Genomic DNA, 14807 nt, shown 5'->3' on the forward strand with positions numbered 1-14807 from the left:
ATCATTTCACGATACATATTTCGTTTGGGGATAGAAGGGTAGAGGAGTAGTGTTACAGGAGACCCTTGAAACTTCAGTTTCAGACAAAATCCCAGCAGTCCTCTTTAAATATGTAGAAGAAAACAGAATAGTACACTTAGTCCAGTTGTGATAAGAACATATGTTCTTGATTATTAGAGAAATAATATGAAATTATATGAAATTATAAAATATTAGCATAAAATGCAGTAAAATATGTAAAAAAATCGAGTGAGAAAGTAACCAAACTTCTTACATACAGTTCCATTTCATAGCTGACCAAGTGCTGTTACAGGCAGTTTATTTATTTAATGCATTCAACACATGAAAAAATAAACTTTCTCAGTAGTGGTATAAATGCACATTCAAAAGAACTTGCCAAGTTCAAATACTTTTTCTTCTGCTTCCTTCCTCTCAGGGGTGTTAGAACGGCTGGCTGCCCGGCCATTATGTGACAGTGGGAAAGACACAGCTCTATGGTTAGACCCTCCTAGATTCAAATCCAGACTTTCTCTCAATTTCAGATGAACAATTTGCCTCAACCTCCACATCTGTAAAATGGAACTATGATTTTTATTTTAGTTTTTACTTTTGTCAAAGTTCTGCATGTACATAATTTAACAGATCACACAGCTCTATGAGGCCTATCAGGGTAAAGCAGCCTCCCCTCCCAGAACACTGCCTTCAGCACCACAGTGGGGAGAAGGGGAAGTTAAGGGAGTAAGAACTGCTGATGACTGTCTCAGAGAAAAGACACGGGAGCCGGCGTGTGTTAACGTGCCGAGGGGTGAATGAGGGAAGCCTGCGTGATTGTTAGGACTGACACAGCACTGTGAAGGCTCAGTCTTCATGTAGACATTATGGTGAGTAAAACTGTCCCTGTATGAAAACAGGCTTTGAAGAGATGGAGATGGAGACCCAAACTGGTAAAACAGAGGAAGACCAAGACCCCAGGACAGACACATCCCACAAGGAGACAGAGAATGAGAAACCAGAGAGAAGCCGAGAGTCAGCCATTCATACAGCCCATCAGTTCCTTGTGGACACGACTTTCCAGGTCCTAAAACTTTCACAGACGGCTGCTTTAATAAGTTGACCAAATGTAGTTATCAGTTGCTTTTAGGTCTTTATTTTTAGAACTTTATACAGCATGTGGTGGTTTTGGGGGTATCATATCCTTACCAGTTTGTTTTAGGAATACCATTGGTTTGAGAGGTGTTCTCTGAGCAGGTAACACTATTGTAATAGTTAACCCAGGGTCACTGTGGGTGGTCCCTGCCCTGGCCCAGCCATGATGGTGGGTCTGGTCCTCGGCCTCTGGCCCTCACATCTACTCTTGTCATGTCCACCAGCCTCATGTGAGGAGTCTGAAGGACAGTTCAGGTTATGTTGGTTCAGTAGTAAGAATCTGTCCACATTTAGGAGGAACCAGTGAGCTGAGTTCTTTCCCCTAATTGTGTGACAGTGGCAGTCTGGATTAATCACTGGATATTTTCATTATTGATATCTTCATGGGAATTTTGTTTTTGTTTTACTGGGATGGATTTATAAACGTTAAAATTTCCTTTATCTGTCATATCTCTACAATATGGGAACCAGAAGAATGGTTGTCTGGCATCTTACTCTGCCATTAAATTTGCTCAGGTTTTGCATCCCAGGGGTATGTATTTGGAGCTCATGCTGCAGGGGAAGTTGGTGATTCCAACCTGGGTCGCCTCTCATTTGTGGTTTTTCCCTCTTAGCCTTTCTTAAAAGATGTCAATGAACTAAGACAGGAGCTGGAGAGACAGCTGGAAACATGGCAGCCACACGAATCTGGAAACCCAGAAGAAGTAAGTCCCTGGTCTTACAAAATATCTTGACTTTTGTGTTTTAAGATACAACACTTAATATGTTCTTAACCCCAATTACCTTTGTAAAAATGACCGAGTATATGGAGAATATAATTACAGTTGTGAAGTCTACATCTACCCTTTGCTTTCTGCCTGCTTTGCCACTAGATCTGTAGCTTAATTAAAACACAGAAGCTGATGTGTTTCTTTAACTTCTGTTGCTCACCCTGTAATGGACATAATAGATGTGACAGTGGTTGGAATAGGCCACGTAGAATATCACCAGCTGATGGGGTGTGGCAGTGTAGGTTAACCAGAAGCTTCACTGTTAGTGACTCTGCATCCTAGATTTACTGTATGTACACACATTTTAATTTTGTGTCTATTATCATCATTCTCACTGCATGTGTATTGACTGTTCTGCCATAAGGGAGGGGGACGGAACGAGACCCATGGAGCTGTGCACACTGCTGAGTGTATTATGTGAGAGATTTGCACTCACTTGTCACTTCTACTTTTGAAACATGGCTCTGAGAACCCATGATTAAGTTGCTGGATCTCCTGGCACCAAAATTGCCCATCACAGCTCCCTCTCCACGAAAAGAGTATACGTCACATCCTCTTCGTAAGTGACGTGACAAGGCACTGATTTGGTCATGACTTACAATATTTTACTGCCTTGTTGTTTCATTCTCATTGGAACTGAGGTGTTTTGGAGGAGGGGTTTAGAGGAGACGTTTTTGACCAAGTGAAGTAGATGGCAACTTGCTGAGAGACACTTTAAAGTACTTTTGTTGGGAAAATACACACAAGCCATTTTCTGCCACTTCCCTTCATCTTGCTGTCGTGACTCTGGTTGGCTCTGACGTTCTGAGGGTGCCATGCTGTTGCTGTCGTCACAGGAGAAGGCCGCAGCCGAGATGTGGCAGAGCTACCTGGTCCTAACTGCGCCTCTTTCACAACAGCTGTGCGAACAGCTTCGTCTCATACTAGAGCCCACCCAGGCAGCCAAACTGAGGTAAGTCTTCTCTGTTGCATGCGCTCACAGTGCCCTGGAAAGATGGCAGTGTCATCCTTGCCGCTGAGCTGAGCACCTAACAGCTTATGGTGCTGGTGTCTTGGTGGCCATTTCTGCTGCACAGGCACCAGTATGGTCTTCTTGCCTTGTTGTCATGTTACGTCTTCCACAAAAGCTTCTGTGAAGTTCAGTGTGAATGCAGTTTCTTAACATCTGATGGGAAGACTGGCCGAGCCTGTGGGTGTACATGCCGCTCACTGTCTGCATGTTGGGTTACTCACTGCTGCATGCGTTACTCATGTAGATCTTTTCAAAGATGTGTCCAAAGGCATAGTTTTAGAACAGAAAGAGAATCCAAGACTTAATACTCAATGCAAACTTTTTTTTTCTAATTTTAAAAACCTTTAAATTTTCTAAAAGGACCTAATTATTATTGCCACATACATATCCAGTTCTTCTGGCTGCTCATCAAGATGATCCCGGCCCTTAATGATCTCAGTTGACAGTAACACTTCATTGCGCCAGGTTACTGGTTATTTGCTATAATTGGCTATAAGATATTATTAATGTAATATTATCCTTTAAAAAAATTATCAAGTGATGAGCACTTAATTAATCTCTGTCCTGTCTGGTTAAATGTAACAGAGGAGACTATCGAACTGGGAAGCGACTGAACATGCGGAAGGTCATTCCATACATTGCTAGTCAGTTCCGGAAAGACAAGATTTGGCTTCGAAGGACCAAGCCCAGTAAACGCCAGTATCAGATTTGTTTGGCTATCGATGACTCTTCCAGCATGGTAGACAACCACACGAAACAGGTAAGGACGAGAAGTGTAGGGGCAGTTGGATGGGCCACCCAAATGTGTTAAATATGATCTAGCAAAACACACTTTAAAATACCAATTAGTTGGTTCTGAGAATGTGATACCGTGTTTGAGAAGACCTAACTTTAAGAAGAGTTCAGAAGGGCAATTTCAGAATGTCTCACATATTGGTCTCTTCCTATCATAAGTCTTCTAAATTGTTGTGTTCCTAGCCTTGCCATTCTGTTGTCTAGCTGCAGAATAAGTAAACCTGACAATGTTTATTTCCTACGAAAGCAGTGTACTGTATTCCTTAAGACCATGCACAACATAATATCTGGATATCCTTGATTTTTTAAAAAAATGTCTTCAATATACGTTTGTTTAAGCCTGTGTAGAGTTAGTGTTCTCTCGGTATTAACAAGGCTTAGGAGCCTGGGTAGGATCACTTACGAACCCACCCACCATCATGGACACTGAAGAGTGGTGGTGGGTTTTGCGGTGATGTTATTATCCAGCACAAGCCAATAAGCAACCTGAAGTCTATACACAGGCTTTGCTGGAAAAAGTTAGTGTAACCTCTGAACCTGGGCTTGGATCTCAACTCCCCACTTACTACCACATGACCTTGGGCAGCTTGTTTTACCTTCCCAAAAATGGTAATAACAATACTTACCTCAGACTCAGAGTTATGAAGGCTAAATGAGGTAATGTATGTAGAGCACTCAGTTTAATGCCCAGCACTTGATATCTCCAGTAGATGTTAACTGCTGCAGGTATCCTCGTTACCTTTTTTTTTTTAATTGAAGTATAGTCAGTTTACGATGTGTCAATTTCTGGTGTGCAGTGTAATGTTCAGTCATACATATACATACATACATTTGTTTTCATACTTTTTCATTGTAGGTTACTACAAGATACTGAGTATAGTTCCCTGTGCTGTACTATAGAAACTTGTTCATCTATTTTATATATAGTAGTTAGTGTCTGCAAATTTTGAACTCCCAGTTTATCCCTTCCCACTCCCTTCCCCCCTCGTAACCCATGAGTTTGTTTTCTATGTCTGTGAGTCTGTTTCTGTTTTGTAAATGAGTTCATTTGTGTCTTTTCCAAGATTCCACATATAAGTGGTATCAGATGGTATTTTTCTTTCTGGCTTCCTTCAGTTAGAATGATGATCTCCAAGTCCATCCATGTTGCTGCAAATGGCATTATCTTTTTAGTTGAATTTAAATTGTAAAACTATACTGTAAGTTATGCATAGATTAAAATAAATTGGTTTTTAAAATCCTTTACCCGTAAGAGATTACTTTATCTAGTCAAAAAGGGAAAAAAAACCTTAAAAATTTATGGACCAATTCTCTCAAGATTGATTTCTATTAGATAATTCTAGAGCAGACCTTTCCTACTGGTGTAATGGATACTGGGTTTTGGTGTTTGTGGTATTAGCCAGGGTGTAAGCCTACCACAGCCTCTGAATTGGTTGTGAAGAGCCTCATTGATGTTGTTCCCCTGTATGCCATACCAAAAAAAAGTGATTTTTTTTTTTAATGGGAGTCTTGGTATAAATAAGGTTGAAAGGCACTGATATAGAGCATATTCTGATTCCTTCAGCTCTTACCTTTCTATTTCACAGCTTGCTTTTGAATCTTTGGCCGTGATTGGAAATGCTCTAACCCTTCTGGAAGTGGGTCAGATTGCAGTGTGCAGGTAAGGGTGTCTTTTAATCCCACTAGGAAAACCAATCTTTTTTTGCATGACAAAGAATAACTCCCATTGTACTTGGTTTTTCTCCCTTAAGTTTTGGAGAGTCTGTAAAGCTGTTACACCCATTCCATGAACAGTTCAGTGACTACTCAGGGTCCCAGATCCTGCGGCTCTGCAAATTCCAGCAAAAGAAAACCAAGATTGCTCAGGTATGCTAATGATATCAGATGTCTTCTGCAGTTTATTTTTCTGGTGTAAGAGAGACAGTTTTTAGAAGTCCCTCCTCCCCAGTGCGGTATTAGGACAGGTAAAATTTACAATACGGGAGAGTCTAAACCTCAGCCTGTGTTTCCCTGGAATAAGTTTTCTTGACATCCATTATTAAATAGGGTGTGACCTCTTTTTCTCAGTTCCTCAAAAAATCATTTGACTTTGCATCATTGATTTTCTGGCTTCCTTTTTTGTTTTTTTTTTTGTTGTTGTTTTTTTTGAGAGGTTTGGAACATTTCAGAAAAATGAACCATCTCTCAGTACCCTCATCAAGTGGGTCGAGGCCAGTTTCTCTCTACCACTTAGCGCAGAGAAGAAGAGATGTAAAATACAGCCAGTGACTTGCTCAGGATGACATAAGTTCAAAACACAGCGTGGGATAACAATTCTCTCCTGATTCCTGCCTTAGTTTAGCCTCCTTTCTGTATGTTGCACTGGGCATTTTGTTTTCTTGTCTTCTTTTTATGCTGTTATTTTCTTTTATTTGAAGAAGACAGCTGCTTGGTTCATTTGAGGAGTTACTGACTTCTTATCCCCCAGGGGAAGTCTTTCTTTTCCTCTGGGGCATCTCGTAGAACACTAGTGGGGTGTGTGCAGGGAAATGTCTTGTCTGTGCTGGAGAGTGGCAGCACCCAAGGTAAATGCCAAGCGGCGCCAGGGTCCTTGGCCTTTCACTGGTGGCTGGAAGGGACAGTGTGACTGCTAGAGATTTCAGATGGTTATCTGATAGTCGTTTAAGTGCCAGCAGTAATTTCAGCCTCTGTGACAATGGGGAGAGAGTTTAATAGTTTACTCATTGTCTATTTCTGGTTCTGGTTTAGTTCCTAGAGTCTGTGGCCAGTATGTTTGCAGCTGCTCAGCAGCTCTCACAGAACGTCAGTCCAGGTGAGCTGCATGCTTCTGTCTGTGTTAACGAAGTGCTTTTCTGTCCTTTGTGTTATTTGCAAGTTGCTTGCTTCATGTCACTGTACCCATCACCATCTTTTAAAGTGTGCACTATAGGAAGAGACATAGACGGGAGATGATAGAGACATATTAAGCACTGGAATTTTTTACTTGCCCATTCATTGAGTCAAAAATTTCTATTGAACCGGTACTCATGAGGTTTATATGTAGACACTAACTAGTTTGTCATTAACTAGTATATACTATTTGATAGATTTCAGTTATCTTTCACATTTTAATAACAGAGGAAAACAGAGGACATAATTCAGGAACCAGCTAATCCCCCTGTGACTGAGTTGGGGCTTTGGCAGCACACCAGTTCTTTAGCTCTTCCCTGAATCCTCAGTCCTGACTGTGTCATGGGAAGGCTTCCTGTTTGAAGCAAGTCATTTGCGCCGCTCAATACTTGCCAACCTTCCCTGACAGAGAAGACAGCCTGCCCCTCAAGCGTTAGTCTTTCACTGGAAATACTGTAAAATGGGCTAAAGTTTTTAAAGTATTTTTATTTACTGTTTATTTTTAATGGTCCCTTTTATTTAAGTTTTTAAGTGAATTGATTTCACGGAAAAAACAAAAGTTAGGTACAGGAAATTAACAGAATCTGAAGGTAACAGACAACTGAAATTTGGAAGATAGCTACAGGCTTCTGATCTGGGTACTTTCTTCTAATGGTCTACTCAGTACTGCTGTTTTTATACTTTATAGCCATAAACACGTGTTATGTTGCTCTAGGACAAAGTTGATCTACAGACAACACACCCTGAAGCATTACTGGGAAACTGTCATTGACAGAAGCTTCATGTATCTTTGTGCAGCCTTGTCTCTGGCTCAGGCATTTAAAGTAACAGATCTAATTGGAGGCCCCCTTTATTTGTGCTCAAAATTCATGAGTTTCAGAGATCTGTTTTAACAGAGAAAGCCGATACTTATTTGTCCTCCTGTGGGTAGTTTGGAGTTGTGAACGACGGCTTTTCCTTCTGTTCTCTTCCTTCCTCTCCTGCTGTGTGTTCTGTGACAGACACCGCACAGCTCCTCCTGGTGGTCTCTGATGGACGCGGCCTCTTCCTTGAGGGCAAAGACAGAGTCCTAGCAGCAGTTCAGGCTGCCCAGAATGCTAACATCTTTGTCATTTTTGTTGTGTTGGACAACCCCAGTTCACGGGTGAGTGATTACTAAAAGCCACTTTTCTAGGGGGGAAAGTGGGGATTCTCTTCAAGCCGTCCTATCTGAAAAATGGCCTGGGTCTCACCATCATACTGAGAACTAACATTCACGGCACCCTGAAGGGCGCTGTTCTGGGCACTTGATAGTTATTTTCTCATGTAACTGCGCAGTAATTTAGTGATCAGGGATCGTTAGTCCCACTCTACCGTAAAGGACAGAAACACAGAGCAGTTATATAGCTAATGAGTAGGAAGCCCGGATTCAGAATGGCGCAGAGACCATCCTCATGACCACTTTCCATGCTGACTCGTACTCTGGGGGGTCACCTCCCCCTTCACGGCGTCACTGCAGGTATCGCAGCCTTGCTCTCTGTAGACCAGCCCTTCCCAGGGCTGTATCTTGTAGCTCGGCCGAGTCCTCCTCAAAGGAGGAAGCATCAATCACTTCATTAAAGAGGTCCACAGGGTGGTTCTGTTCAGGGGAAGTACTGTCTCTGTAGGTCACATTAAGGCCTGGATAGCAAGTTAAAGATTTAATGTGACTTATTCCAAGTAGATAGGAAATACCATTGTAAGGAAATCAGGTTTTTTTAATCTTCCCCTCTCCTCCCCTTTAAGTGTCCATTCTCCTAGAAGGGGTGCTCAGAAAGAGATCTGCCTCCTCCTAGATGATTGTTCTAAAAATTGTTTTACTTAATAAAAGCTACTTTTATATGCAGGAACTAGAACAGGAGACCTAAAAATTGTCTGCAAAAGAGATCATAGGAGAGCTAGCCAAGGACGCTGAATTAGTTTTTATCTCAAAATGTTTTCTGTTGCCAGGATTCTATCTTGGACATTAAAGTACCAATATTTAAAGGACCTGGAGAGATGCCTGAAATCCGATCCTACATGGAAGAGTTCCCATTCCCATTCTACATAATTCTTCGTGACGTGAATGCACTTCCTGAGACTCTAAGCGACGCTCTTAGGCAGTGGTTTGAGCTGGTGACGGCCTCTGACCAACCATAGAACACAAGAACACTGCTTGCCAAGTGCTCCCTGTTGGACAACTGTTTCTGAACTCCCAGCTCTAAAATGGTATTTTATCTTAGACTTGATTTATGAACGTTCACCCAACTGCTACAAAAAATTTATTGCAGTATACATTTTATTTTACACTGTGATTTCAGGGCCGAGAGAAAGCACTTGTGCTCCTGCTGTGCCTGGGCTACAGTTCCTGTAACAAACCCGGGGCAGAGTAGGAACCGCAGCAGGTGTCTGGTCTCGTACCTGGGGGAGCATTGCCCTTCCGGCTCGTCCTGGAAGCCCTGGCCCAAGAGGTGGCTGCACTCCAGCCTTGGGGCCCAGCTGCCCGCTCTCCTTCACAGGGACCGCTGGACACAGGCCAAAATGAACTTCTCTCCTGACCCTGCTCTAAGGCTTGGCCTTGCCAGGCACACAGTGTGTACCCAAAGCTGTCAAGGGGCTAAGACGGCTGCAGCTTTCTAGAGTCTGAGGGTGTTTCCTTACTGTGCTTATGAAAGAAGCTGCCTTCTCTTGGTGGGGTTGTGGTATGTGTGTTCTCACAAAGCATCAGAAAGTGATCCTTAGGCTGTGTACAAATGAAGTGGCTTTTCAGTGTCCACATTTGCTGCTTCGGGAGACTATGCAATGACAGAAATTATTTTTCCCTTTGTTTATTTCATTCTCTCAGTGCCATAGTCCTTGTTTAATAACTTATTTCTTTAGTTCACTTTTTTCTTAACAGTTAAGAGGAAGACTCATTCCTCACACTGCTTTCAAGCTGAACTGAGCCGGTCTCATTCTGGAAAAGAAATGCTGTGTCCAGAAGAACTAAATAGCTACATCTTTTTTTCCAGTCAAAATACATCAACGGTTTTTAGGCAGTTTTTACTTGGCCAGAAAGCAGTGCGTGAATACTTGAAACTGTGTGCTGTTTTTCTGACTGTCCAAATGTTCTTTTGTAGACATGTCACGATGTGATTGTCTAGCTCCATGTCTGTTATCAAGTTACACTGTGAAGTGTGCCACCCTTTTGAGGTGGTCAAAGACACAGATTGCTTGTTGTTTAACCAAGTGTCCTAAAGCATGTACATGAGGTTATTTTTTATTCTAAAAAGCTATGCAGCTTATATTCTGAAAACTATTAAAAAAATACCACTGTTGATGTTACTTGTGACCATTCTTCATGGAATATGACAGGAGTGCTCAGAAGGCGTGCTCGGCCTCGTGTCTGCTGGATCACCTGGCTGTCACTAGTTTATGCTGTGTAGGGGCTTAACTACAGTCAGGGTGTGTTTCTTGATTGTGCTTATGTCTGATGGGTGAGCCCCAGCATGCTGGCCTCGTGGCAGAAGATGAAGGGCAAGTTGGTGGAAAGACACAATGGCTCATAAAGATACTGCTCCAAGATGAACTGTAAGTGGAAGAGATGTGTCATCAGCCAAAACCCTCTGGGCGGCAGGAAGTTTAACCTTCCAGCAGGGGTGGGTCTAACAGGGAAGGACACCAGCATGAGGACTGTGATGCCATCGATCATGTCTACCTTTAACTGACAGGACCAGTTAACCTGGAGCTTCCCAACTGGTGTACCAATACAATGGTTCACTTGGTCCTGGGCCTGGAACAGAAGAATTCCAGTAAGCCAGGTTGCACAAGAGTGCCATCTCCAGTTTGTGCTGTGATGGGAAAGGGGTTAGGAAGCACAGTAGCAGTCCCTTGATACCCGTCAGGAACAATGAGGTTGGGTGAGAGGTGGACATGCCTGAGTCACTGAGAAGCTGCTTCGGACAGGCTTGCTCTCTCACCTGGAGCTCGACCTTTACATCTGCCTTACTTTCCTCTTCATCTCCATCCAAACCCAGATCTTGTCCTAACTTCTGGACATTTATCCTGTCTTCCATTCTGCTTTCCTCTGACTGCATGGCAGCTGCGGCTCTGTTAAAATATAGCCTGAACTGCTAATCACTTTGCTAGCTTCACTTCATCACACAACATCCAAGGACATCTTTCTGGATTCCTGTGAAGAAGGTACCATTCCTGCTGCTTAGCATAACCTGGCTCTTGTCCCTTCTCTCCCATCTGGTCACAGCAAAACACAGTGGCCCTGGAATCGCCAGTGTTCCACGCATTTTTCATCTAACGATTTAGAGGGAAATGATACAAAACATTTCTAAAGGCCACGCAGAACATCAATAGAAGATTCTTACAAGATACTACGAGGGAGTATTCCCACCAGATAATGAAACAATAACATAACATACTAATCCCAGATGAAATAATCCTGAGGATTATTCAAACCCTAAAAGAATTTACCACAAGTATCACAAAGCCCAGGAAGATGAATGAATTAGTTCATAAATGGTATTAAAGTTATAGTTTACAGCTGGAAAAGAACTTACATCCCTGTCATGCTAGAAACCAAAATTCTAGATGGAGTAAATATTTTAAACATTAACACAATGAAAAAAAATTGTTTTAAAGAATTACAAAGCTCGGAAAGGGAGAAGATGAAACTGAAAAGTCTCAAAAGAAAAGAAAATACACATGACTGTATAGAAACAAAGCTATAAAAAGAAAAGGATCAAACTTAAAAGTTAAATAGGCAAACAACCCATATAAAATTAGAATAAAAGTCTGGATCATCATAAATGGACCAAAGTCAAAAGACAACTCACAGAACAAGTAGAAGTGGCAAAGGATGTTTAGCTTCACTGACTTTTTGAAAGAAAATCAGTGAATTGCTAATTAGTAGCCACATTTTGAAATAAGTGATGACATTAGCATCGCTTCACACAGTGCCAAGGTAATGTTTAAAATAGCTAATCACTAGAGTGCTTGAATGTGCTGGGTCCTGTTCTCAGCATACTACATGTAACAACTCGGGTAGATGCCATTATTTTGCTGTACAGATGAGGAAACAGGTAAGGGGCCGGGGGGAGAGGGTCGTGAAGTAGCCAGAACACAACTAGGAAAAGGGAGCGCCAACAATTCCAACAAGTGAGGCAATCAAGTAAATGCTCAGTAAACGGGTAACATTTTTGACTGTGTTCGGAACAATCCCATTTTTAAAAGTACGAAGTATTCACTAACCCCACTTACAGTAACAGCCTGGCGCGGGTTGAGAGGAGGATAAAACAAGTATAGTGAAATAAAACCTTAAGGTGTAGGGATGTTCAGTTTCTCGTTATCAACAATACAAAATCTTAAAGCCGCAATGGGACAACCATTTAAAAGCTTTGTAACTTAACGTCCGACGATTATGAAAACTAGAGCACCAGGAAAAATGCTTACGATAGAAAAGAGGATGAAAACGAGAAGGGAAAAAAAAAAAAGACAAGAGCAGGATACAAGTTTTAAGAGAAATTAACATTTAGAACTTTAGTATTTTTAACTATGCACACTAAATCTCAAAAGGAATATAGTGAAGACGTTTTCTCCCCTCACCCCCAAAACCCTTAACTTTCTTTTAATGAAACTCTTAACCACGTGCCGGGAACTGGCACCTTACCACTCTTCCATTCTCAGAACAATCCATGACGCAAGAATGGTTAACTCATTTCACGGATGAGAAAACAGGCTAAGAAAGTGAAACTGCTCACTAAACAGGGTCCAAACCCCCGGGCTTCCGACTGATAGAAGCCAACGCACACTCCGCAGCCAGTCTCCCGGGAAACCGGGCTCGCCCCGCCCCGTCACGCCACTTCCGCTCCTGCGCGCTGGGGCCCTGGCGAACCGCGCAGCTGGAGGACATGGCCACTTCCCGGTTACCCCCAGCGACGCTAACGCTAAAGCAGGTACCTGCTGTTCTCGCCGGCCTCTCAGGGTAGTTTTCCGGGGTCTGGGCTCGATTCTCTGCCGCTCCCTCCACTCAATCTGCAGAATGGGCCTCGGGGAAGACTGGGGCGGGCGGCCCTCTGTGATTGGCTCTGGACGGGGGGCGGAGCTTCGCGGCGCTGGGCCAACGGGAAGCGCAGGGGGGCGGGGCTGCCCTCGAGTCCCGGATGACGAGGCGGGCCGGCTCTTCACCTCTAAGCCCGGATGTCTCTGCTGCCTAGTGGCCGTGGTAAAGACTGCTCTGCCTTTTGCACTGAGCTGTGGGAAGGAGCAGATGCGATTACCAAGGGATTTTAACTGCATTAATTTAGGAAAAATGCCGTTACTGTGGTTACAGCTTTTAAGAGACTGGGAGCCTTTTTTCCTGCCCAGTCGTCAGCCCTTGATTGTAAGGGTTATTATGTTTGACAGAGGAGTAAGACAGCCCAAGTAAACTTATTGCAGTTGTCTTAAAAGAATAAAAGGTGTTTTTCTTTGCCCTCTTAAAGACTGAGGACCAAAGATAAGTCATCTTGTGACAGTTGGGTTTGCTAAAGCAGAGCCCACTGGGTTGTCACTGCTGCAGCTGTAATGGCCATTTCTCCTCCCCTGTACAGTTTCTGAGAAGGCAACAAGTTCTCCAACTCTACAGAAGGATTTTGCAGGCAATTCGGCAAGTTCCGAATGATTCTGATCGCAGATATCTGAAGGACTGGGCAAGGGAAGAATTCAAAAGAAACAAAAGTGTCACTGAAGAGGTGAGACCAAGGTCTTGTTAAGGAAAGGCCCTGACCCTTTTGTACTGATGAATGAGTTTCTTAAAATTTAGTAGATATCTTGGAATGTCACTGAGATGGTATATCTTGATCACTGCTCTTAATGTTACTGATTTTTCACTTAACTGATGTTTTAAATTTTACAATATGTGCTATATCTACACTCTGTGGTAGTATCACCCAACTTTTCTGTTAACACTCCCTCCCCACCATGGAAAGATAATATTCCAGCATGATGGTTTAGGAAGTATGACTGGGATGTATGAAAGTATGCCAGACACTGTGTACCCCTAATTGTGAGCTTTTGGCTTTCCTAAAACACAGCAGCTCCAATTCTCAGTATTGGTTCTTGACTTTAACAAAATGGGAGAACTGTACTTTGTTTAACCAATTAAAACAGTGACCAGATTTCACTTTCTTCTACAGGACGCAATCCGGATGATGATTACTCAAGGCAATATGCAGCTCAAGGAGTTAGAAAAAACACTTGCTTTAGCCAGATCTTAACTATAGCATTATTCTGCAAGATTTCCGAAGTCTCCATGTGTTCAGGTTGAGCTTAGGCTCAACAATGGGCAGCCCAAAGCCAAGTGAAACTGTATATAGAGCCCTTGGGCAAACTCTCAGAACATGAAGCACGGCAGATCAGAGGGAGCCAAGAAAAGTGCACCAGAGCAAATGCCTTAGCACTGCAAAACAGACCCTGTATTTTGAAAATGTTTCTGGATGTGTCACCAGTTTTTGTAAGCAGCAAAAATCAGTACAACAGATGGTCAGCACATAAAAAGATGTTCAAACGGTTAATTACCAGGGAAATACAAATCAAAACCACCATGAGATACTATTCGCATCCACTAGAATGGCTATAATTAAAAAGGTAGGTAATAACAAATGTTGGTGAAGATGTGGAGAAACTGAAACCCTTATACACTGCTGGTGGGACTATAAAATTGTGCACCCACTTTGGAAAACCAACTGTCAGTTGCCCAAAAGGTTAAACGGTATTACTCATAATAGCCAAAAAGTAGACAATCCAAATGCCCATCAACTGATTAATGGATAAATAAAATGCATAACCATATAATAAAGTATTATTTAGCAAAGAAAAGGCAATGAGGTACGGATACATGTTACACATGGATGAACCTTGAAAACATTAAGAGGCCAGTCACAAAAGATCACATATTGTATGACTCCATTTATATGAAATGCATAAAAAAAAGGCAGAAAGATTAGTGGTTGCCAAGGGCTGTGGATGGACTGGAGAGTAAGTGCCAACGGCTATGGGGTCTCTTTTTGGGATGATGAAAATACTCAAGTTAGACTGCAGTGTTGGTTGCACAACTCTGAATATACCAAAATCTATTGAATTGTACATTTTACATGTATGGGATGTGAATTATATCTCAATAAAGCTGTTGTTCCCCCTACTTGTTCTCAGATATAATTGACAAA

The 14807-nt window shown here is 42.4% G+C and overlaps 3 protein-coding genes across 14 annotated transcripts in view; 2 read left to right on the forward strand and 1 right to left on the reverse strand.

The window, feature by feature from the left end:
• Window positions 1-9933, forward strand: part of MDN1 (midasin AAA ATPase 1) — a 139620-nt gene extending 129687 nt beyond the window's left edge. Inside the window, exons 94-103 of one of the 2 annotated variants that reach the window (XR_004138165.2) lie at window positions 912-1075; window positions 1761-1850; window positions 2753-2868; window positions 3514-3688; window positions 5310-5383; window positions 5475-5589; window positions 6472-6535; window positions 7614-7756; window positions 8581-8838; window positions 8931-9933. Coding sequence is in view for 1 of the 2 variants with exons in the window: in XM_064486858.1 (XP_064342928.1) it covers window positions 912-1075; window positions 1761-1850; window positions 2753-2868; window positions 3514-3688; window positions 5310-5383; window positions 5475-5589; window positions 6472-6535; window positions 7614-7756; window positions 8581-8769 (1130 nt within the window). In the remaining variant the exon portion in view is untranslated. Of the gene's footprint in view, window positions 1-911; window positions 1076-1760; window positions 1851-2752; window positions 2869-3513; window positions 3689-5309; window positions 5384-5474; window positions 5590-6471; window positions 6536-7613; window positions 7757-8580 lie in introns of both variants that reach the window. The other variant, XM_064486858.1, reaches the window with a different exon arrangement.
• ANKRD6 (ankyrin repeat domain 6) overlaps window positions 1-14807 on the reverse strand; it is a 196320-nt gene that overhangs the window by 7577 nt on the left and 173936 nt on the right. For 7 of the 11 annotated variants that reach the window (XM_031456043.2, XM_010987694.3, XM_064486862.1 and 4 more), the window contains one exon: window positions 5593-12855. The gene's annotated coding sequence lies outside the window, so the exon portion shown is untranslated. Of the gene's footprint in view, window positions 1-5592; window positions 12856-14807 lie in introns of those variants that run through there. The other 4 variants (XM_031456038.2, XM_064486861.1, XM_064486860.1 and 1 more) reach the window with 4 other exon arrangements.
• LYRM2 (LYR motif containing 2) lies at window positions 12484-14782 on the forward strand. The gene is made up of 3 exons (XM_010987691.3): window positions 12484-12557; window positions 13194-13334; window positions 13779-14782. The coding sequence occupies exons 1-3, from the start codon at window positions 12513-12515 to the stop codon at window positions 13857-13859; spliced, it is 267 nt and encodes an 88-aa protein (XP_010985993.1). The 5' UTR covers window positions 12484-12512; the 3' UTR covers window positions 13860-14782.

Source organism: Camelus dromedarius, chromosome 6, assembly GCF_036321535.1.
Source record: "Camelus dromedarius isolate mCamDro1 chromosome 6, mCamDro1.pat, whole genome shotgun sequence".
Lineage (NCBI taxonomy): Eukaryota > Metazoa > Chordata > Mammalia > Artiodactyla > Camelidae > Camelus > Camelus dromedarius.